The sequence below is a fragment of the Fistularia commersonii genome, chromosome 1 (genome assembly GCF_037954325.1).
Source record: "Fistularia commersonii isolate RoL2024-O1a breed Wild chromosome 1, RoL_Fcom_v1.0, whole genome shotgun sequence".
Lineage (NCBI taxonomy): Eukaryota > Metazoa > Chordata > Actinopteri > Syngnathiformes > Fistulariidae > Fistularia > Fistularia commersonii.
Window position 1 is genome coordinate 15,086,192 of NC_141284.1, and position 23,208 is coordinate 15,109,399.

Sequence of the window (23,208 nt, forward strand, 5' to 3'; positions counted from 1 at the left end):
TCCAACATGACCGAACTTATCAGGCACACTGACCTGCAAAAAAGGAAAAAAAATAAGTAACGTAACAGCAATAATGTCATTATTGTAACTTGAGAGCGTTGTAGCCCTGTTTTTGTAATTCCTGTTGTATTATATTTGTTGTGTTGTTAACATGAGGCAAAAAAGAATCCATCCTTTGTTCAACTTGTAGAGCTGCTTTCTGTCTTGTGATGAGTCATTTAGTCACCCTCCACATTTATAAAATCCCTTATTTTTTCATACAGTAGAAGTCCCAAAGTGAGCCTGGTGGCATCAGCTATGTGAAATTCCAAATCAGGTCATACCATAAGTTCAAGTCCCCAGAATGATGTCATGCATTCTTTGTAAATTTAATGCTTTTTCAAGCATTGCAATTTCAAGCATAAAGCGAATTTCCTAGATATCCGACTGCGCTGTGGTTCGATTTTGTTTGAAGTGCAGTTAAATAGTCTTGATTGTTTTCAGTGCATGTCCACGCGCATCGTTGGGGACTTGCTGTCGTTTCATATTAGCCCAGTCATTAGCTAGTTGCTATCTCATTAGCTACACAATGGAGTCAAACTCAATTTTATACCTGGCTACCTTTGCATGGTGGGGACCCTAAATGGACCATTGGGAAGCAAATGACCTCTATCCACCTTTTTCAGATTTTGTTTTTTCAGTGTTTTATAAATAATTATCATTAACAAACTTTGAAAGCAGGAATGTAGGAGACCTCCAATTTTAAATCTAGATGATGATGAAGATGATGATTATTATTATTAGTAGTAGTAGTAGTAGTTGTTGTTGTAGCAGTAGTATTAGTAGTAGTAGTAGTAGTAGTAGAGCTAGTAATAATAATAATGATACTAATAAATCATTATTATTAATAATAAATTATTATTAATAATTATAATACTGCTATGATTTATGGAAAATTTGACATGTAGCTTGGAATAATAACGTGCAAATACTATCATTTTCAAGATGTTGCAACATGAGTTGATTTCATTCAAAGTGATACTTTGAGCAGAGAAGTTGAGTGGATTAATAAAGTACCATTAAGGTCATCTTTCTTTTTGGGGTGGGCAGGGACACGTGAGTTTTGCTGGGAGGTGATCAAGTCCAAGTTTACTCACAAGTCACAGATACTGTGAGTTTCTCATGATTGCCAATCAAGTCTGAGGTCATCAAATATGTGTATTGACCTATCAGAATGACCGTCACTGCATAACCAGTCCCTCGCTCTAGACGCTCTCAGGTCACAGTGCATTTCTCCCTCCTGAGTATTACCTGGCAGCACCAGTGTAATGCAGATCCTCAGTCCTCTGGCATTCACCGCCATTAAATCCCATATTGCTTAGTTAGGTGCATCGGACATTAATGGAGACTGACTTTAGCCATTTGGTTCGTGTTACCCTCATTCATTTCCCTCAGTAGCAGGAGGGAAGAGAGCTGCTCTTGAAGTCAAGGCCCATTTATGATCCTTTGGATCATCAGCCGATAAAGTGTTGTGTCCATCTTTCTCTCGCTCTCTCTCTCTCTCTCTCTCTCTCTCGCTCTGTCTGTCTGTCTGTCTCTCTCTCTCTCCTTCCTTCTGTCTTTTTCTCACTCCCACTGTCTCGCTCTCACTGTTTTTTTCATTTCTCTCTCTCTCTCTCTGTCTCTTTCCCTAGGCACAGATTGGCCTGTATGAGTGTAGATTAGCCGAGTGTGAAGAGAAGTGTGTAAACATCATCCAGCCAAGGAGCTCCCTCATGAATAAATATTTGCTGTCATTGTTTGAAAAGTGACAGATACTTTCTCTTTTGCACAGGCACGTTTCAGTGGCTGGTCCTAAAGACCTTTTAATGTTATTGATGAGATTTATTCATATTTATTCCAGTTTTCTTGCTGGTGCACAATTTAATTCACTTATATATGACTCAAAGGCCTTGGTAGTTAAATTTAAAAATATCATTTCAAGGATTCATGTGATATTCAGATGCAGAGACACATGAGATAAACAGTAAAGGTTGTGTGAAATTGGTGGCTACATGTGATTGTATTTGCTTTTCATTATAAACACACACCCCTATCTCCTTTCATGGATTGGTGAAGGATTCAGTGTTCTAAACACATGCTGGCAGACTTAGAGCACAAGAGCAGAGCAGCAATTGGTCCAAAGCTCTGCCACTCACACAGCCAATACTCTCGACTTCCTCTGTCCTCCTTTCCTGGTGCAGCCTGGGAAGAGGGAGGGGAATGGATCTTTTCTGTGTGAGTCGCTGGAGCTCCCTCAGCCTGATTCTTACCACCTTGTCCTTGACTTACTGTGCTCAGACGAGACTGAGAGGAAGCTGTGTTTCGTCCTCATCCTCCTGCACCTTCCAGTCTTTGCTTATGTGAGCAGCTTCTTTTTTTTTTTTTTTTTTTCCTTTTCAAGAAAAGCAGCTTTCACTCTCTGTGTGGCTTTCTCTCTACCTGTGGTGCTTCAGCGGAGTGGTGAAGTGAGGAGCGCCTGTTCTTGGCTGGTGGAGCTCCGATGGGAGGCACTGCAAGCTCTGGCTGGGACTTGGGATGCTGAGCAGGGGGAGGGAGGGCCTGTTTGAGCTGGGACAGCAGCTCCAGCAGCAGGGGGAGTACCAGGCCGCCCTCCACTGCTTCCTCAGCTGTCTGTTGGGACTGACCCATGTGCAGAGCTTCAACTCATTGCCCAACTGCCTACACCAGGTGAGTCTGGCTGTTTGGCAAAACACACACACACACAACTGTGTTTACATCTACACATATGTGTTCGCTCAGTCCATGCATCCACACAATGTGCTGCATCATCTAGTTGCAAAGCCCCATTGAGACGTGTCTTTTAAGAGCATCATAAATGATTGCATACCACAGAGAACAGGTTCAACCTTGATATCATTAATGTCAATGTCACTCCTGACAGAACATCCCATCATCTATCCTCGTGTTGACTCGGTGGGAGGGTCTGATGTACACTGGTTACTAAATGAGTTTTAAAGGTGGCACAAGCGGTTGTATTACACACATATTGCAGAAATAGTAATTCAATGTCCTTGCATTTGTGTGTCGGGGGGGGTTATAATTTTCTACTTGAATATGCACATTACTATATTGGTAAGTCAAACAAGCCTTCACGTAGCCTTCGGAGAAGCACCGTAAGGCTGTCCCATCACCGCTGAGCCACAATTTACATTCTGTAGTTTCTCATGGAACGTGTCAGATATCAAAACATGTCTTGCTTTTCTAGAACATTGTCTATGATGGCAACTATTTTTGCTTGGAGATCCTTTTTGAGACATCATGAATAAGCACTGCCAGACCTGATGTCGAAAAGACTGATCTAATACCTAACTACTTGTTTTGTTTTACTTTGCTTGTATTGTTTTGTTTGTTTGTTGCAGATTGCAGAGCTCTTCATCACTGAAAAGAATTGTATCCTTTACTGCCAAAACGAAGACTCTTCATTCAACATCTCACATTTTATGAGTCGTCGCCCTGCACGCAAGTGTAATAATAACTCTCCATCTTTGCAAGAATAACATATAAAGGATTGTTACTTGAGGCAGGCATAGCAAATTCCTGCACAATGGAGGGTGTAGGTCTTTTACAGAAGTGAAGGAGGTGACTGAATGCCTTTTGGTGAGTTCATAATAACGCATCTATCCCAGATCATCACACTAATTGTGCATGGCTCAGTCTGTCTGTCTTGTAAGAGGATTTGTAGGCTCTTATCTCCACACAACAGAGTGGAAGGCCACACTAATTAACCTGTATCTGCACTGACTAGGTTATGTATAATCACTTAACTGCTTCTATAAAGCATAGCCATATAGGGCATAGAGATAATAGAGAAGTGTTTGGTTTCAGGATATATTACCTCTCCTTGTCACTGAGAAACTCCTACACTTAACTCACCAGCTCGGGTTATCTTCCTAAACAGGACTCGACTCCTCACTGTCCATTTTCCAAAATAGGTCAATTTGCTGAGCTTCACCTCGTCAATAGCCATCAACAGGAAAAGGCATCCGCTCATCCAGTGTGGCGGAGTTAAGTCATGTGACACAGACTCTTACCTTCTCAATAGCTATCATGTCAACAGAGGCTTTTGGAAAACCCACAAGCTTAACGCAGAAATGAATCTCATCACATTGTTATTGTTTTGGGAAATATGTGATTCATGCAAATTTTTCCTGCCATTTGGAAGTTACAGTTTAATCTCGTGCAAAGTATGTGTTATCTGGTTAAATAGCCAGTAATACCGGGTGAAAAAGAAATTACGTAATTCTGGTTCTGTTTGCTTTACTGAGTATCAAATCACAAACTTCCCACACATCCCTGAAAACAGCTATATTTGGAAAACTGAATGTTGTCCCCTAAAATTATTTACATTCTCCTGCTGCCTCACAGATAGCCAGAAATGGTTAACATAGTTACCCAAAAGGGGCCAAGTCATATGATATATAATGGTTTCCCTGATTTTGAATTAGTAGAATGATAAGGAAAAAAATCAAATTATTTTTCAAAGATTTTTGAAATCTTTCTATGATTTATGTTTGCTATGGTTAAGCAAAGCATTTTATTTGATTGCTCACTTTCTTTGGTGCAATAATCAGTGGAATACTATTCAAAAATCAGATAAGGGCCCTTATGAGGGTTGATGTCCTCTCAGCACTGCTTCTGTCTATCAGACCTGATTGGACCTGAAAATAATCTTGGCACAAGAATAGTAACAGTTGTAGCAGTCATGTTGTGATCTCATCAGAGGGAGGTCAATGGTCAACGTGCTCAAGTGCTGCGATATGAGAATTTGGCAGTTTCACAGGAAATCTTCACTCAAATGGTTTCTGAGCCTTTACAAAGCAATGACAAAAAAAAAAGACACTATCTTTTTACATTAAGAGTTTCATGATTGCATCCAGAGGGACTGGCTTTGTTACCAACAAATAATAAGCTACGGTTGATAAAGGCGGTTTTGTGACTGCTGAAGGTTTGATGGAGCGATATCAGTTGTTGGCTACGTCCACAAATTTGTACAAAGCCTCTGCGGAAGGTGGATATCAAAGTGAAACAGGGATATCACACGCGATCATATCTTGTGTTTACACACGTGAATGCCGAAAGATATTACACCGGATGGGAAATCAAGGAAGACACATTTCACTGAAATGATTTTCATAGTAAGTTGTTTTGTATTACGTGATCTAAGATTGCAGAGTTTCTTTCTGGCTTAGTGTGTGTGTGTGAGTGAGTGTGTGCGCACATGTGTGTTCGTGCCTGTTTTATTTATTGTGTTTCAAAGCTGCATTTACAGTTGCCGCTGTTAGTGCAAGCTCTCCTCAGTTTTCGTAGCAGCGACTGCTTTCATTCCTTGGAAAAGGCTGTGGGAGCTTCCTGTTGTGCTATTGTTGTGGAGCGGTCGGTCTAAAAATAGTGATCTGACCTTTGAGGACGACCGCTATCTTAATCCTTCTTCCCCAGATGGTCCCCTTCATATTCACCTGACTCTCTGCTTTCAGGTGACTCCCGAGAGCTTTGATAAGTACAATGCATCTTTTATCATTCAGACAGGCCTGTCTGAATGATCAGTCTGTTTTACTATACTGTTTGACATGCACTGCTGGGTTGCATTATGTTATCCCATTTCTTGGGATATATTGAACAATATAGATGGACTTGTCTGATGGAAGCAAACTAAAAGTTCCTTTTGCCATGACAGTGTTGTGTTGTTTGTCAGAGAGCGCTCAGCTAGGTGGCCCGGTCGATTTTTCGGGCCAAGTTGTCGTACTAAAAAGGCAAAAGCAAGTTAGTTCTGAGCCAAAACTTGAATTACCTAGGTATTGAAATGGGGCGTGATGAATGGCAGGAGTATTTATTTTAAGCATTCTACATCGCCTTGTTCTTTAAAAGCAGCTCACAGGCAGTCACAGACACACTCTTTGTACCAGAGATGCTTTTGACAAAGTAAAGTGGCTCTATTTTTAGGTCCCTTTTAATAGAGAGCTTTTTCATGGAAAGAAAACCTGGCAATTGATAAAGTGTCAGCCGAATAAATAAAATGTCAACATCAACCTGGAATACAATGTTCTACATCAGCAGCGACAATTCATTTTGCATCGGCTTCGGTTTACTTGCCTAAACACCAGGTGTATATATAGAATTTGGTGGAAAAATTATTCAAACAAAAATGGATTAACAGTGCCAGCTGTGAACTAAAACTCAAACTTGACGGATCCTCACTGAGTAAATTACAAAGTTGTCACCTGAGACCTGTGGCTTTATCCAAGTTGAAGTTATACACTGGCCTGTTTCTTCAGACTGATACGTCATCACGTGTTTTTAGAGTGAAGTCATCACTGTGTGCACCAGTTTGCTGTTTTAGTTGCAGGTAGAGAGGCCGCTTATAAATAACTAACTATTTTATATAAAAGGGCAACATGAGTTATGGACTGATTGAGGGAGAATAAAAGAACCAGGCAAATTCTCATAGTTGTCTGGAGAAGAGATTTAATTCGATCATTTAAATACAAACTGAAATCAAGCTTTAGATACAGTTTCTCTTATGCCATAATTACTACTGTATATGATGGTATATCCCGGTTTTGCATTTAAAAGGCTTGATTTATTATTGAATGTGTGGAATCTTTGTCTCACACCCATGTAAAGCTTTCACACCAATGTAAAACATTAGCAATTTGGAAAAATGAATTTCAAGTAAAGTAGATAGCGCACATAGCGCAATGCTGTATCAGAGTACAGGGAAACACTGCAGATACTTACCACCTGTGTCTGATCGGGGTCAATCTCAAGAAGGGGAAAACTCAAAGTAGTCCAGTCAGTGGGTCTGTTTTTAACTTTAGCTGACTAATCCTGTCGACAAGTGGTACTGATCCTTCACACGTACGGACAGATGGGAAGGCCCTCCAGTTTATCCAAGCTGAAAAAATGTTCTACGAAGTGGCACTGATCGAGCTCACATCTCTTCAGGGAAGAACAGGCAAGTATAATGTACTGTATGCCATCTCATATTTCTTGATTTTTTTTTCTCAATAGATATGAACAGAAAGAATTATCTTTCTCGTATCCATTGAGAAACTTAAATTACACTAAATGCTGTGATTGATTATGTTTTAATGTAGAGTTTTCTCCATGGGAATAATGATGGCTGTCTTTTCAACTTCAAGACTGAAAAGTATCTTGGCTGCCCTTGCTTGTACTGCCAGGGTGTATATTTGCTACTTGTTAGGGTAATTATACATTCTTGTTTATTCTTTATATAGGTCAAAAGGCAAAATAGTAACGGAAAAGAAATTATCCAACTAGGACAGCAAGGTAACATAGGGGTTTCAAGGGATTCAAGGGTTTGCACTTCCGCTTCAAGATAGTCCCTGGTCCAATTCCAACCGAGGGCTTCTCTGTGTGGAGTTTGCATGTTCACCACTTGTCTGCACGCACATATAGCGACTCTAAATTGGCGAGACGCGTGAATGAGAGAGTGAATGGCTGCTCGTCTCTATATGTGGCCCTGTGATCGACTGGCAACCGTTCCTGAGCGAACCTCGTCTCTTGCCCAGTGAGAGCTGGGATCGGCTCCAGAGCCCCCCATGACCCTGAGTTCGGGATAAGCTGTATAGATGATGAATGAATGAATGAATGAGGAAATGAATACATCCAACCGATATTACTGTAATTAACCATTTCAGAACCTACATCAATTGATAATGTGCAGACAGTTGACTGTGTTTGCTCCTGTGACAAGCACTGCTGACTATGTGAATGCTGGGCTACAGCAGCACATCTCAATTAATCAGGGAACACCCCACTTTAAGTCATCTAATGTGGAATGAGATTATTTCTACCTAGTCGTGTTTTTATCTAAAATTTACCCCGTGGAAGTTTAGGCCAGTATACAGAGGGCAGCTGCTCGTTCATCACCAGCACTCCAGACGTCTCCCTCTCTGCATGAGCCGCTGCAGAGGCGGCAGCTCGGTGTAGCATCGGCACAATGGAGGAGTGGTAGACGTGGTAGAAGACAAATGGCCACACGGTGCACTGTCTCATTAGGAGCTGCCACTGACACTGTAGAATACCGAGGCCTGATTCAGCACTCACTTAAATTGAGTGCTGGATGTGTCCGGGAGCAGAGCTGGCACGAGAGCTGCTCTTCAAAAGCTTTCTTTCTTTTTTGCAGTGACTTTGTCAAGGTTGTCTTTCTCCCCTATTTGCAGCTGACGGCTGAAATAATTGTCATTTTGTTTTCAGTGCAAACAAATGCATCGGTGTATCATAATAAATATATTTGCACCGGGCTCTCGTATCGAAGGCTAGCCAAACCAATAGTTTGTTTTCGGTGTTTGCTCAACGTAGGCACTATGGACTGTACGTTCATATTGTGTCACCGTGTGTATACATGTATCACAAGGTTCCAGGGGGCGTGGTTGTTTGTCCCCCTTATCTGCCTCCTCCAGCCTTTATCTCTGCTCTCTTCTCTTTAGTCCCCAGCTGGCTGCTGTTCAGGCTTAAAGTCCTCATCAGCAGACGGGCCAGTAGCTGCGATTTCAGGGCTTAATTTTTTCGTACAGTGCGCGAGAGGTAGACAGGTAAAGGGAGCGAGCAGTGTGGAAGGAGAGCGATATGAGGGATAGATAAGACGGGCAAACAACTCTGCGGCGTGTTGGCAAGCTGACTGTGATTCTATGCCCTGTGTGTGTGTAACAGGGCCTCAGGAGGAGGCCACTTTGGGCTCGGCAGGATGGACGTCCCCAGAGGAGCTCTCGGAGCAGGCCTCCCAAGCGCAGCACCTCGAACGGCTGGCCCAGATCTGCATCATGAGCAAACAGTAGGTAAAACTGTGTCCTGCTGCGGCTTCTGTTATCAGGGAGTCATGCAATTGAATGACATTGGACGTTCTCATCAACAATTAACTAAACAATACATTTTTATTTCCCCTGACTGCTGAACTGGACTATATCTGTTCACTGTATATCCATTTACTATATGTGTGTGTATAGATTTCTGATTGACTCTTACCTAAGTTATCAAAGTGTCAAGAGCTTAAGTAATTAATCTCTAATTCAGTTATTTTAAAACCATACAGCTTACTTTGTTTTTGTATATCATTTTAATACAAACAATAGCTAATTGTAATACAATTTCAATATAAAACCTCTATAGAACTTTCGGATTGAATACATCCATTCGATTTCACATGTACTTCTTTCCAAATTTGATACTTGTGTCACGAAGAGTAAAATATTTTGGACCTCACCATTGGCTATTTTATCACTTGTCATTTTTATCCTTTCTCTGTGTGTGAAAGATGACCGACTGGACCCAACGAAATGCATCCATATGCCTCACACTCACCCACACATACACCTTTCTGGCATGGAAATGTTTTGAACCAGATAAACTCCAAGTTCAAATTTCCTTGTAGATGTGAAGAAAAGAAACACCACACTCCGCAGGAGGATCTGGTGTCTCCTGTTGCAGGGCTACTTTATTAAGCAGTGACACGCGCCCATTTGGCGTGACTCTGATATCTCTTTTGAGATTGTGCAATTGAACCTAAATTCCAGAGATGGTGGTGGAGAGTTGCACGTTTGCTCCATGAAGGTCTGATTATATCGACTCATTACTGCACGATGCGCGAAGTTGACAATTGAAAGAGATTATATTGATAGCCTATGACTTTATGTGTGTTTGTAAACAACTGAATTCAAGAATCTCCTATTAATGAAACATATTTTGTTAAAGTTGCTCAAAATAGTGATTAGAGGAAAAATATCCCAGTCGTTAATTCTTTGGTCTCTACTTTTCCATCTCATGAACAAAAAGGTTGTAAAGCTGACTCCTGCATTATTGTAAGAGGAGGTCCTCCAGGCCACTGAAGGGCCTTTTCTGATCAGATATCCCCAAAAGAAGTACCTTCAGTGCAAACCGACACCCGGCCATTACTAATTGAGAAGTGTGGGTTTGGAACAGCAAGTCTGACATTCGTCACACTAAACAGAGCTTGCTCTACATCTATACACATGTGAATGTGTGTGTGTGTGTGTGCGTGTGTGCCAGCGGTGATGTCCTTGACTAGCTTTGCAGGACAGATATGCGTAGAACAGCTGGCAGCTCTTGAACGTCCCACGTCATGTTCAGGTAGCTTAACACTAAGCTGGGGAGTGGCGGAAGGGCACGGTCCACTAAACCAACCTGTAACTTCTGCAGCACATGCCAGTGAATAGACAGCTGAAGACAAAGCTGGCAGGAGTAGAAGTTTTCCACTCCTTCCGTGAGGTGCCTGGCTGCCTGTGTCTAATCACAGCAGATGCTTGTCTTGTTGAGATTTGTCCTGCCAACACACCCCCTAGTACTGAAAGTGATATGCCCTCCTGGTGATCCAAAACTGACCACAACACTGAATGTAGGTCAGGGATTGTTATTGCCTTTGAATACACTTGTATTCAAAATAAAGCAAATATGCGTAGACGATGGATTTTATTTTCGAAATGTATCAAATGGTGGATTCAAATGCGTTTCCCCTCCCCCTTTCTCAGACCTCATTTGGCTCTGGAATACAGCGGAAAAGTAAGTAAATGTAATTTCCGTCCTCTCAATAGTTTTGACCTTAAGTGGGCACTCTCGCCTCATCTTTAAAAGTGCCATGTCACCACATCTTTCAGGCTACCAAGATCCACCAGCGGGCCTTCGGTAATGACCATCCAATTACAGCCAGAAGCCTGGAGCTTATGGCCACCGTCTATGCTGAGATTGGCAAAACGGAATATTCAGGTAAATGCTCACCTGTGTGTCACCCTGAAAATTCTCTTGTGGAAATAAGGGACCAGTATTTTGCAGGTTAATGGACTGTGAAAAAAAAAAAAACACCTGTATGTTTTGGATATCCACTGTGGAGGGCAGCTCAAAAGTAATCTATCAATGCTTAATCTGATGCAAGAGGGCGGAGACCATGCTGTTTCGTATCCTCTAAGTCGTGTCATCTCAAAGAGCAAACTACAGCTTCTGCTTTAGAGAGCATCCGGGGCAGGTTTTAAAGCACTTTGGCTCGCCCTTAAAAGATGTAAGTACTTAAAGATGTTAAATTAATAAAGATCTACAACGATGTTGGTTTTTCTACTGAGCAAAAACAGCCACTGTGACGCTTTTAGAGCCATTGTTTAGTTAAGTGTGCAGTGGGCTGCAGCGAATGAATGGGATTGTGCGAGGACGGCCGTGGTCCTCACAGGACGCCTACGTAGTTACAGCAGCTTTCAAAGCCAGCAACAGGAAGACTGCACCATTGACGGGTCCACAAATTAGGCACAAAAAAGGCACATGACTTTTTAAAAATAGCTTATTTAATGGTATATGATCATTTCAAAGATTAGATAAAGATTAAGGCAAAGGTACCATCTTAAAATCCACACGGGCCGCCTAATCCATGAAAAAAGTTTAGCAGGAGAATCGAATTGTTCAAAACAGCAACAAATTCAAGAATCACGGTTTTTATGAGATTACCATATTATAATTTTGGAAATGTAAAATGATTAGAGATAGTATATGTTTTTTTGCTGCAAAAATCAATAAAGAAATTGCAGCAACTATTGTTGCAGGCTTCAAACAAACAAACGTATATGTGCTTTCTGTGACCTTCTCTTGCGTTTTGAACACAGAGAAGTCTTTTCTGACCCACAAAGTAAAAGTTCATCCAAATGGCCTGTTGTTTCAGCTAATTTCATCACAAATAAACATGAGAAATAGGGGGAACGACAGCACGGTTGAAATTCAACAGGAAGTAAATATAACATATTGCACCAATGACACATTATTCTCTTAACATATTGTCAATAACCTGCAATATTTGGTGAGACACTTTCAAAATCAAGTAAATGTTTCCTAAAATTGGACTTTGGTTGAATGCAGATAAAAAAGAATGTATCTTGTGAAAATTGGGGTAATGCTAAAAAGTTTACTTAAGCAATAACTTTTCTTTGTCTTTTGAATGTTAAGGCAAATATCTGTAAAAGTTAGCCGTTGGAAAATAAAAAACAGAAATAGATCAAACTGATTAGAGATGGGTCTCTTGAACTCAAGTCATACTGAGGGATTACACGGCATCTACATAACAATAATGAGCCTCATCGCAACCCAGTGCCGATTGTGATGCGTTGTTCAGTGAAATATTTTCTCAATTAAGGATTTAAGTTTCCATTTCTTCTTGAAGCCAAAAGAGAGCCTTTTGTGGATCCATCAATAACCTGAAAAGGTACTTAAATGTTCAATATTGCTAATAGAAACATAGCGGATGGATAATTATCAAAAAAATGTCTCAAATTAATCTTTCAGTAGTCGTTAAATTCCAAAAATATATTCTTATATGGCAGTTTGCGTATGACAGCACTTGCTGATACAGGGATATCTAAATTTGATTAAAATATATTGAGCCAGAATTTGCAGCAATGTGGTATTTTCACATTTCTGAGCTTATTGATATGCTCTTGCGTTTCTTTGTGATCGTAGAGTTGGATTTACCTTGAAAGGTGGCATTAAAAGTCTTCAGGCCAACTTCACAGCCTTGAGAAAGTGCATATCCATTCAATCTAGGTGCTCCAGTTAGAAATGACCCAGGAGATCACTTTTTGGATGGCGTGTCACTAATTCATCGGTCATGGGTCACAACAGACAACTTTCAATTAATGCAAATGAGTTAACAACAAAACTAGGGCTCTTTTCAATTGTTGAAGTTTCATCAGAAGTATAAGGCTGCCAGATCAGAGGGATTTTCCCGCATTGCCAATACATTAGATATTCGATATTGCAAACACATAGAAAGTATTAAGTCTGTTTTTTTCCATAATATTTGCATGAGTGAATATAAAATGACTTTCCATAGCTCTTCGTTGTACTGCTGGAGTTATCACAGGAGTGTTTCCCAGACACATTTGCATGTTTTCATATTAATCTGTATTTGTCTTAAGGAAACGCTGCTCACCTATAATCATGGTTCTTTCTAGACTCATTGGGCGAGTGTGTGTCTGCACTGTCCAAACGGTTTGCTGCTGCTGAGTCCATCAGAGACACTGTCAACTATCTTCCTCATTCCCAGTGGGAAAAACACTCAGAGGTCCGCCACAGAAAGGATGCCAACCACCACCAGGAGGATACACCAAAACCCAAGGTTGCAAGGCCTCGAGCAGCCAGTCCAGGTGTTTGTCGGGTGTTCACATTATTCTGTTGACACCGAATTATCGTTTCATCCAGGTAAGCAACGGCAAAGCCCCAACATCCATCCTTAAGAGGCCAAGTCCAAATCACGGGATAGACGCAGACGGCATCCACAGACGGAAAGGCGAGCGGAGGGTTCGATTCAGGGAGCCGGAGACCACAGTGCATGGTGAGAGAACAAGACCATGAAAATAGCAATAAGCACATCATACTGCGCTTAGTCACATGAACCTCATGGCAAAAGGGATGTGGGTGCTTCCATACATCCTATAGATTGTGGTGCCGTCTTGTATTTAACCAGCTCCACCTAAACACAGCGAATAGTCCAACACCACTCTCTAATACAGAAAAATTAACTGACAATTTTATTTAAACCACAAGTCTATGAATTCAATTTCTTTAATCCACACGCAGCAGTCTACATAATGAACAAAACGCGTTTGGATATCATCTCTTTGAACGATCCCCTTCTGCTTTTTAGAGTAATGTCGAGACACCCAAACTTAAGCAAATGGTGTGCTCTACATAAGTCAATATGTAGAAGAGGTGACAGAATGTTTGGGGAATTTTTCACTGCTTTACAAACAAAGTTGGCTATTTATTTTTCCTCTGACAGGCCTCTTTCTGTCAATTTCACAGACATCCCTTACTATGACATTATAGGTGGTAAGTCCATCTGGAGCTTTCCGGAATCACTAGGTGCATGACAATGCAGCAAAGTCCCCCACCACGACCACCATTTATTGTCGATGTAAAGGGAAACATCAAATAGAGAAGTTCACTTTCTCACCATCACACCCTTTAAAATAGTGTTGGTAACAGTTTGTGTGATGGTGCTGCCCTTTACCATTTATACATTATATACTCACATTGAATTTTCACTTCTATCCTAGTGTTTAACAGTTCAAAAGCCTATTTACACATTTCTTTGTGCATGTGTGTGTGTGTGTGTGTGTGTGTGTGTGTGTGTGTGTGTACATGCCTATGTAGCCTATGAGACAACTCCGTCCCGCCCGCACCTCGCCCTGTTCACCTGCCTCTTTCTGTTGATGTCATTCCTGGGCGTGGCCATGTACTGCACAGGCCGCCGACGTCCGCAAAGAGTGTGCGAAGAGCTGGAAGCTGCTTTGGCCGTCTATCTGCTGCATATGAAACAGCTCCTGTGGGGCTGTTGGATATGGCTAACCATGCAGTGACTGACTCCAACCACAGGAGGAGAAAAAGTGACTTTTTTTTCCAGATCCCTCTTCTATCTTTGAAGGTGCCCAAGCCTACAAACACCTCAGCCCGTCGGCAAAGCGTTGTACATTATCTGTGGCGATAAACCACTCTCACATTAAAAAGGGAAAATATGTGTAATCCCAGAAATATGTAGCTCCCATGTTCATATGTATGTATATAGAGTGTGTGTGTGTGTGTATATATATATATATATATATATACACACATATATACATATATACATATGTGTGTGTGGGGGTGCACTCGTATACGTATATATATATATATATATGTATCCGAGTGGTGAATGACACTTTTTATTTAAAGTTGTAATGGCATTTTACAGATTTGCAATTATATGCTCACACAGCCGATACCTATCACTTATCTGATGAATCCGTTCATGTCGTAGATTATTACATGTGAGCTGTGAGCAAATATTTTTATGGAATGCTTTTTTTGTTGTTTTTGCTACACTGCTGATTTGTGTATATGCGATAATACACGACCAAATGTGTGTATATGTGGTTCAATATATTAAGGACTATCACAATATTCAGCTTTGCACCTATATGAATGTACATATGTTTTGGAAGAGCTTGGATTGGTAGGCAAACCCTTTCAGAACGATCTGAAGTAGAAAACACAGGGTGTCGTGGCTTCACACCGCCGGGCCGAGACTGACAGAGGAAAAACACCTTTCCTTAAAGATTTCATTCCGTCTGGTATTCAGCTGAAACCTAGTTCATCTGATGAAAAGAACTGCAGCACAATATTACAATTTCTCTCTCTGTATCTAGCTCGCGAGGTTATATTCAAACGGAATGCTCTTCCTAATGTCTCTTTATAACTGCTTAATCATATCCAAAATATTCTGTCTCCTACATGTAATTTATTCTTCTAAACTGCGCATTTGCACCTTCTCAAATGTCCACCTTCAGATTATTTTGCTGTTTAAAAAGTGTTGTATTTCTATTTTAAAACGATATTCAGGCTTCCGTTGTGATGTCAAACGCAAACCAAGCTTTCGACTGTAAGGAGATCCACTTTTATCAAGTTTGCGTGAGTGTTTTGTTTTTTTAGGCCAAACCAAGAAATCTGATGGAATCAGATTCTGTATGTACTGAATGCACATCCCTTTATCATATGAAGAAAAAAAAAAAACTGATGAGGAATCAAAGGCCACAGTGACGCACGGAACTCACACAAGCAATAACGTACGACATATGTTCCATTAAAACATAGGTCTTTATATAACAGGTTTCAGGGAACTCGTGAAAGGTTAGGGTAAAGAAGGGGGTGAACGTCAAAGCAATATATAACACCTGTATGGAGGAGAGAATCACTCTTGACTCTGTACTCTCATACTAAATTATGATTAGCAATAAAACCAATACCCAGCAAACACATGTCCTGCATATGCACATATCGCATTATAGCTGCATTTCACCGCTGTCCAAAAACTTACGGTCACTTTGAAAGATGTGCCTTTCTGGAGGGTTTTCTTCGTTCCAAGCGTTTTCTGATTTAAATTGTTTCGAATAAAACTATCATTGCCTACCAATATGGAGCAAAGGACGTGTTTTATTCCTACAAGTTGATGTGTGTTGGGGTCTGTGGTGAACATGTGCATATTTATGCACATATTCACCATCATTATCTTTTCACAAAATGATAATACTTAGCTTTATACCCTAAAAAATCTGAGTGCGAAGCCTGAGGACAAAATTGGATTAGTCATTAGCTCCTCATATTGTGCTGAAAGCATTTTTGGACTGGCTGCCTGATACACGAATGCTCGGAGCTAAAATAGCATTTTACAAACTCCTTTTAGTATCAGGTGTCAATACATTGCAAAAGCACACATTAATTTACTTTGCTGCATCATGCAAAGAGATCTAACTCCAACAAGGTGCAGTGCACACCCTACCAGAAGGAGCCTATCTTAGGAACACACTAATCAGTGTAAAAAAAAGATTATATGCCTCTACATTTACAAGCACCTTAAAAGTTTGTCATGCATTAGGTCCATGCAAAATTTTCACAAAGACAAGATGATCTATCCATCTGTCCGAGCCACTGATATCATGATATTGTGGCAAGAAATGAACAAGTTAAGAATAACTGACCGTATATTTGGTACATTATTAAATTGTTTTAACACTATGAGAGCAATGAACACAGAGATTGATTAAATACCACAAAGCAGCACTTTTTGTAGGTTTGTAACAGCTAGTGTGATTATTTTAAGGGAAAATCAATTCTTTTTACAGAATAACGGCAAACCCAGGTTTCGGTCCGTGGTCAGTCGGGGCAAGAGCCAATTGATTTTGATTGTCTAACACTGGTGTTTCTCTTGGCAGGAATACAGAGTGTACGGGTGTGCGTGTGTGTATGCGCTTGAGCATCCTAGATGAGGCCCGTCTTAAGGTCGGAGCTGCGACGTGACGAACGACCAAGAAGCAGGTCCTTCTCATGGAGCAGACTGTCCACCAGGTCTTCTTGCCTGTAGTTGTGGTAGACCTTCAGAAAGGCCATAACCGCGATTCCCAGCCAGGTGAGCCAGGCGGCCCACAGGCCAAACTGCAGGGAGGCGGAAAGGAGCCTTATCATTAATGATATTTCAACTGTTGTCAAATCAGCCTGGGGGGGAATTTAGCAGACTGTACCTGAGCTATAGCAAACTGGTCATAGAAGGCGGAGTTGTCCAGGCCGAGTTCTAGATCGGTGTCCTGCAGGTCTTCACAGCTGCCATGAACAATGCACGTCAACGGTCACAGCAGCTTTTATTTAAGATGAATTGCGGCGAGGCCCGGCGATGTTCTCTCACCTGCTCGGCATGGACCCCCCCTCGGTGATGGAGTCGCACCACAGGTTGAAACCCACGCTGACAATTGTGCTGGAGAGGAAGACCGTGAACACTACCAGGGTGCTGATCAGCAGGTTGAGAAAAGCATTGAAGATGGAGCTGTGTGCACAAAGACAGCAAAACATTGAAAGTAGGAAGAAAACTTCTGAAACCATATTCTGCGAAAAGAATAACACCTGACACTATACTATCACATGGCATGATCCTCTTTTCCAATAAATCACTAGAAAGAAATGAAAAGAGACGCAATTAGTCTGATGCCTTTCATTTCCACCTGAAAATACTGACATAATCAAAGCAGCTGCACATTATTGTACTAAGTCTCTCCATACATAACAAAAATTTCACATTCAAGGCGTCCATTCCAGCTGCCACGGTGACAGTGAGATTGTGTCAAGGGCGTGGGAGATGGACAGAAAACACCCGAGATCTCTGCAGGAGCAGTCACAGCCCAATGTAGCAACGAGGATGAGAAGAAGTAACGGGCCACTCACTCGTCATGTCCTTTGCACAGAAAGAAAAGGAGCCTCCAAGCCTGCACTGCGGACAGGATGAGGGACGCTATCCCAACAAAAGTGATGAAGCTGCAGGAAGACTCCGGTCCCCACTCCTCCACGATGAATCTCTGCTTCGACACAGTGATGTTCTCATTTTGCCACATCCCTCGCGTAAACAGCAGACATTTCCCTCGGAAATCCTCCGTGTTTTCAGACAAAGGGACCACGGCGATGAAGCCGAACACGAAGGCTAAAAGATAAAGAATACATTGAGCGAATATTAAATTATCGAGGGCCATTTTCTCCGTCTCCCTCTTCTGCCCTGAGTCCTGGAGAGACTGCGGCTGCGCAGTAGGGGCCGAGGCGAGCGGAGGCGCAGCATCCCACGACGTGCTTCGCTTCTAATGAAACAGGCGGAGGGCCTGGAGGCTCCGTTTTCAATACCGCTAGTTCTTGTTTTATTAAATATATCGCCCCATTTCCATCTTTGGCACATACAGTGCGGATACCTCCTCGTGTATTTCCATGCGTTCTCATTGATGTAGGGGTAGTGACACAACTACAACACAACTACAAAAGAATGGTAGTTTTGTGTCCTGTCATGGTGAGTCTTGAAAAAAAACAAACACTCCTGGGACTGTTTATAGCAAAGTGTATGTGTTTATTAAAGAATAAAAACTTTACCTAGAGTAATGGGGTATTTAGAATGATAAAGTTTGGTTCATTTAGGAGATTGTACCTGAAAGATAATGAGAAATTATTTGCAGCGTAATTGGTGCGTATCACCATATGATGATGTCTCCATCTTCATTTCCTGCATACTACTTAAAGATCCTAACCATATGCATATCAAATACTTAAAAACATACTTGAAAACATATCTCTTCACCAAGCACTACCCCAGTAATCGCACTTAGCCCCCCCCCCCCCAAAACAAAAACAAACAAACAAACAAACAAACAAACAAACAGAAATTAATGTATGTATATGTTTTTTTGGTAGAATGGTCACTTCTGACTTCCGACTACTGGTACTTTGGATATTCGGTGACTGAATTGCACTTTTTGTAAGTTGCTTTGGATAAAAGCGTCTGCCAAATGACTGTAATGTAATGTAATGTTAAAGTGCGTTTTCGCAATTCAAACATGGCTTCTCAATAATAATGACGTGATGTGGGAGAAAATTAGAAATCAGCAAATGAGACAAATGCTTTAAAGAGAAAAAAATATTAGAAATAAATCAAGTAAGGAGGAGTCATTTTCTGATTTTGAGTAACAGGATTTTTTCACCCATCCATCCATCCATCTTCTACTTGACAATCAAGACTAGATCTATTCTTTTATAAGGTCTATGTTTGCAAAGCTTATATTGTGTGTTTATGCTGAGCACGATACTTCTTCACCCCAGTCCAGACACATCTCACCGACAGGCTGAGGGACAGTGGCCAACTGCCTTTCAGAAAACAAAGTGTTGTTTTTCACATTATTTTTTAGAGTTATTATATACACACATTGTGTTCACACAGAGCAGGGAAATGTTTGATTAGTCTATAAACTTTGAAAGTGCATCGGGAATGGCTGGCATCTCTCAAAGTTGTTGGACACGCTTGGATAAGCCCGTCCTGTGAGCTGGCCAAGGTATCCTGTATCTTCTGCGACCCATCATCCACACTGACTGCTGTCTGCTGTCCTTCCTGTTTCTTGTCTGAAGAATTATTATTGACCGCATCTTTAGATTTAAGATGCGAACCCATTGTAGACTAAGCATTTAAAAATGGTCTGTGGTGAACCGAATTTATAGAATAGAATACAATACTCCTTTAAGCATCCCACAGAGGAGAAATTTCAATGATACCGACTACAAAATAAATAGTCCTGCTGCTTATCGGAAAACTGACTGTGCAGCCCGTAGACAAGTAATTATATGGACCTTTGCAGACATCAGGCAGCTATTTGTACCCATCACGCAAACTGCAGCATTTTGCATCCATTCCCCTGCATGTGATTTATGTGTCATTTTGCAGCACCGCACAACTCGGATTTCCATGATGCTACCAGTCCTCAGATTAGCTGCGATTTAGCACGTATGCGCGGTCTTGACAAGAAAGCACTTGGCATCGCTCTGCTTTTAGCATTAATATTGTTACTTATGCCTCACACTCATTTTGTTGGCAGGTTCTTATTCTTCAGCCTGTGATGAATTGAGCCAGTGATGACAATTCCCTGAAATAAATCATTTTGCTGTTAAGTATATTCTGTTACGATATATTGATGTATTGATTTATATGCATGGGGTCTTACACGTGGTTTTGAATAAGTGCTTTGTCCTTTTTCTGATGGAAAAATCAAGGGGAAGACCTGCAAAAAAGCTCATGGATTCGTTGGACCCCTGATTTTATGCGGTGTCAGAGGTGTTGACACACCTGCACACACAGAAAGAAGTCACAGCACTCCATGAGGCATTCCCACTACGCAAACAGATGACTGCATGTACATCCACAGACAAAGAACACGGAACCCTCTTTTTAAATAAAACAGCATGTGTGGGCTCATGAAGCAGGCACCCAAGAGAGACCCGGGGCAAAAGTGTGTCAGGTTGAAATATGTGTGAAGTTACATGCAACCCATAACAAACCGCTGAGCTAGAGAGGGAAGAGAAGGAAGACCCAAACCCAAATGCATTCCCTGGACACTGTGCAAATGTGGGGAGCGATGGGCGGCAAAAAAACAATGAGGGGTCATCCATTTTTCATGAGATTCAATGGCAGTAAAGCAAACATGCTTTATCAAGAGCAGAGACGCAATGAAAATTCCAAAGTGCACATTCAAGGACACCATCAGTATTGAGGATATAGAGCATTTTTCCTTCACATTGTCCACTGTTCATATCCCCTATGTAACCCAGAATGTATATTGCAAAAAATACAGTATTCCAAAGGCATTTAAAAGGTTCAACAAGACAAATGTTCAATAATTCACTTATCATCAATAATTCCTGAGATATTCATTGTTGAGTGAGCATTTTAGAGACATAGTGTCTTAGAGAAGGGGGGAGGGTGTTTGGCAAAACCAAAGCACAATGTGGGAACACTTGCTCAGAATCATCAGGACTCAGACCAGCCTGTTCATCGTGCTCATATTTTAACCCCTATATTTAGAGTATGAGTTCCTCTACATCATTTTGCTTTTGCCGTATCGTGTATAGATTAAAATTTACATCGTGATCTCTCTTATCTCTCTTATTTCTTTCAGTTGTGTGCCGTCATAGGCGCGTCACATAGCTCTGGATCACCGTCCTCCACCTTTAACGTTGTGTTCTGTGAAACCATCCGACCTGTGGGTTTCTTGTTGTTTGCCTGCATCAAAAAAAGAAAAAAAAACAGTAAAACAGACACAATTACAGCCTCATATCCTGGGCAGTGATGTGGAGGGTCTGATGAAACATCCTGTACCCATTAATCTTTCCCCTGGGGGTGTAGGAGACTGGGAGCACTGGGCCAGTCGCTGATTAAATGCTCCTAATAGACACAATTCATCTCTCCGTGAATCTTGAATATTTAAACAAGAAAAATCACACAATACAAGAACACTCGTGCTAATATTGGTGTTTTTATACTACCGGAAAGATGACTTTCCAGGCTCCCGTGGTTAACATGGTCAGTAACTTGGAAATATTTTCATGACAGAATGAGTAATCTCATTGAAATGTTCCTGCTGTGGAATAATTAAAGGAATATTCTATTCTATTCCCATAAATCTGTGCATGATTTTATTATAAATAATAATAATAATAACAATCCCGTCATGATCAATATGAAGAGTTATCTAGTATTTGCAGTCATAGGGAATGATAACTAACGTGACAATTCAAACTAATAACTTTCATACTAATAGTGGGAAAGCAGAATCACTGTCTTATCTTTTCCTTCACCAGCATTAAATAGATTGTCAGTTTGATCCGGCATTTTGTCTGAAACTAATTTTCATACATTATTCATTAAAATCTTTCCATCTGCCCATTAAGAAAATTATTCATAATAAATTTTATGGCCTAGATGTAACAAAAAGATAACTACTGTTCTCTCTCGCTCTCTCTCTCTCTCACTCTCTCTCTCTCTCTCTCTCAATCTTTTCTCTCTCTCACACACACACACACACAAAGAAAGAGGGATAGATAGATAATGAGAAAGAGAGAGAGAGTGTGTCCGAGTGGGAAGTAACAGTGCTGCTACAACCTAATAAATGTAACAACATCACTGCAAACATAGGATCAACCCAAATAGATTAATAATAGACACTCACACTGTCTGTGCAGTGCAGGCAGACTACTCAGTCCCTGGTATCATCATCAAATAAATAAACATTAAGTAATTTAATTTCACCTGCCCTGCTCCATATGACTCCAGATTTTGAACAAATCACAAAGTGGCTGTATCACAATTAAACAATTATCCAATGAACCATCAGCAAAACAATTACCAGTCCTTTGACAATTACCAGGTCATTCTATTACAATGGGCTGCAGTGTAATTGTTAGGCCAATGACTGACCTCCAATTTTCAAACAAGTGGTCAGATTTTTTTTCCTTCTATATAATAATGCCTCCCATCACAAATAAAAAAGAGTGAGCAGGACACCAGATTTCAAGCAGCTTCAAATCATCCCACAAGTGATTTCCATCCCCTGACGGACAGCCTTGATGTTTGGTAAATGGCACTGGCAGCAGAGATGGTGGAAGCATTGATGTTTACGCTAAACGACAGGAGAAAGGGGGATGAGAGGTAGTAAAGAGGGCATCTGCTGGGTTGTGATGAAGCAAAATCCTCCAGGACCAAAATGAGATCATCCAATGAGAAGATGCTCTCAGCCAATCGTAACTGGAACAATAGTGTCCCCTGCAGACTGTTCCGGTTTCTACCTGCCACTGATGACAATGCCTCCCATCCTGTGCAAAGTATCACTTCACTGTTTTGTTCATCTTTAATCTAACTTTTCCTCAACTTTGTGGTGGGCAGAATGTGGCTGTAGTTCTAATGCAGTTTGTGAAAATGCCTCTTTAATGCAAAAGAATACAGATTAAAAACATCGAAAATATCAACAAACCATGTCTCTCTTACCCTTATTACACATATTTCGTGTAACAGTTCTCGTCTTTGAGTCTTGTTCCAGCAACGCTGTTGCACAACCACTTGGGGCGATAGGCCATAGATCCCTGAGACCTTGTCATGATTAACATCACCCAGCAGATGGAAGGAGGTCTGCCTCTAGGAGTAGACATCACACCCCCTGCAGAAATTGTGGAGGGTTAAGGTCTGTTGTGTTGTGAACGATCGCAGCAATGTTAAGGAAACCAATGTGTGACACTGCACTGCGTCCCCGCTGTTTCTCTCTATGCAACAACCTTCAG

The 23,208-nt window shown here is 41.1% G+C and overlaps 2 protein-coding genes across 3 annotated transcripts; one reads left to right on the plus strand and one right to left on the minus strand.

The window, feature by feature from the left end:
* Positions 1 to 2,215: 2,215 nt before the first annotated feature.
* Positions 2,216 to 16,000, plus strand: c1h14orf180 (chromosome 1 C14orf180 homolog). 2 transcript variants are annotated; one of them, XM_086150007.1, is made up of 11 exons: positions 2,226 to 2,381; positions 2,475 to 2,709; positions 3,402 to 3,432; positions 6,908 to 6,994; positions 8,716 to 8,836; positions 10,548 to 10,578; positions 10,674 to 10,782; positions 13,005 to 13,168; positions 13,252 to 13,384; positions 13,855 to 13,881; positions 14,206 to 16,000. In XM_086150007.1, the coding sequence occupies exons 2-11, from the start codon at positions 2,557 to 2,559 to the stop codon at positions 14,409 to 14,411; spliced, it is 1,062 nt and encodes a 353-aa protein (XP_086006133.1). In that variant the 5' UTR covers positions 2,226 to 2,381; positions 2,475 to 2,556; the 3' UTR covers positions 14,412 to 16,000. The 2 variants fall into 2 exon arrangements, with proteins under 2 accessions (XP_086006140.1, XP_086006133.1); XM_086150014.1 differs by lacking the exon at positions 13,855 to 13,881 and having other exon boundaries at positions 2,216 to 2,709.
* On the minus strand, positions 15,666 to 18,147 carry LOC147237507 (transmembrane protein 179-like). Its single transcript, XM_086150027.1, has 4 exons — positions 17,800 to 18,147; positions 17,267 to 17,404; positions 17,106 to 17,184; positions 15,666 to 17,019 (listed from the first exon to the last, which is right to left on the minus strand). The coding sequence occupies exons 1-4, from the start codon at positions 18,099 to 18,101 to the stop codon at positions 16,846 to 16,848; spliced, it is 693 nt and encodes a 230-aa protein (XP_086006153.1). The 5' UTR covers positions 18,102 to 18,147; the 3' UTR covers positions 15,666 to 16,845.
* Between the last annotated feature and the right edge of the window lie 5,061 nt (positions 18,148 to 23,208).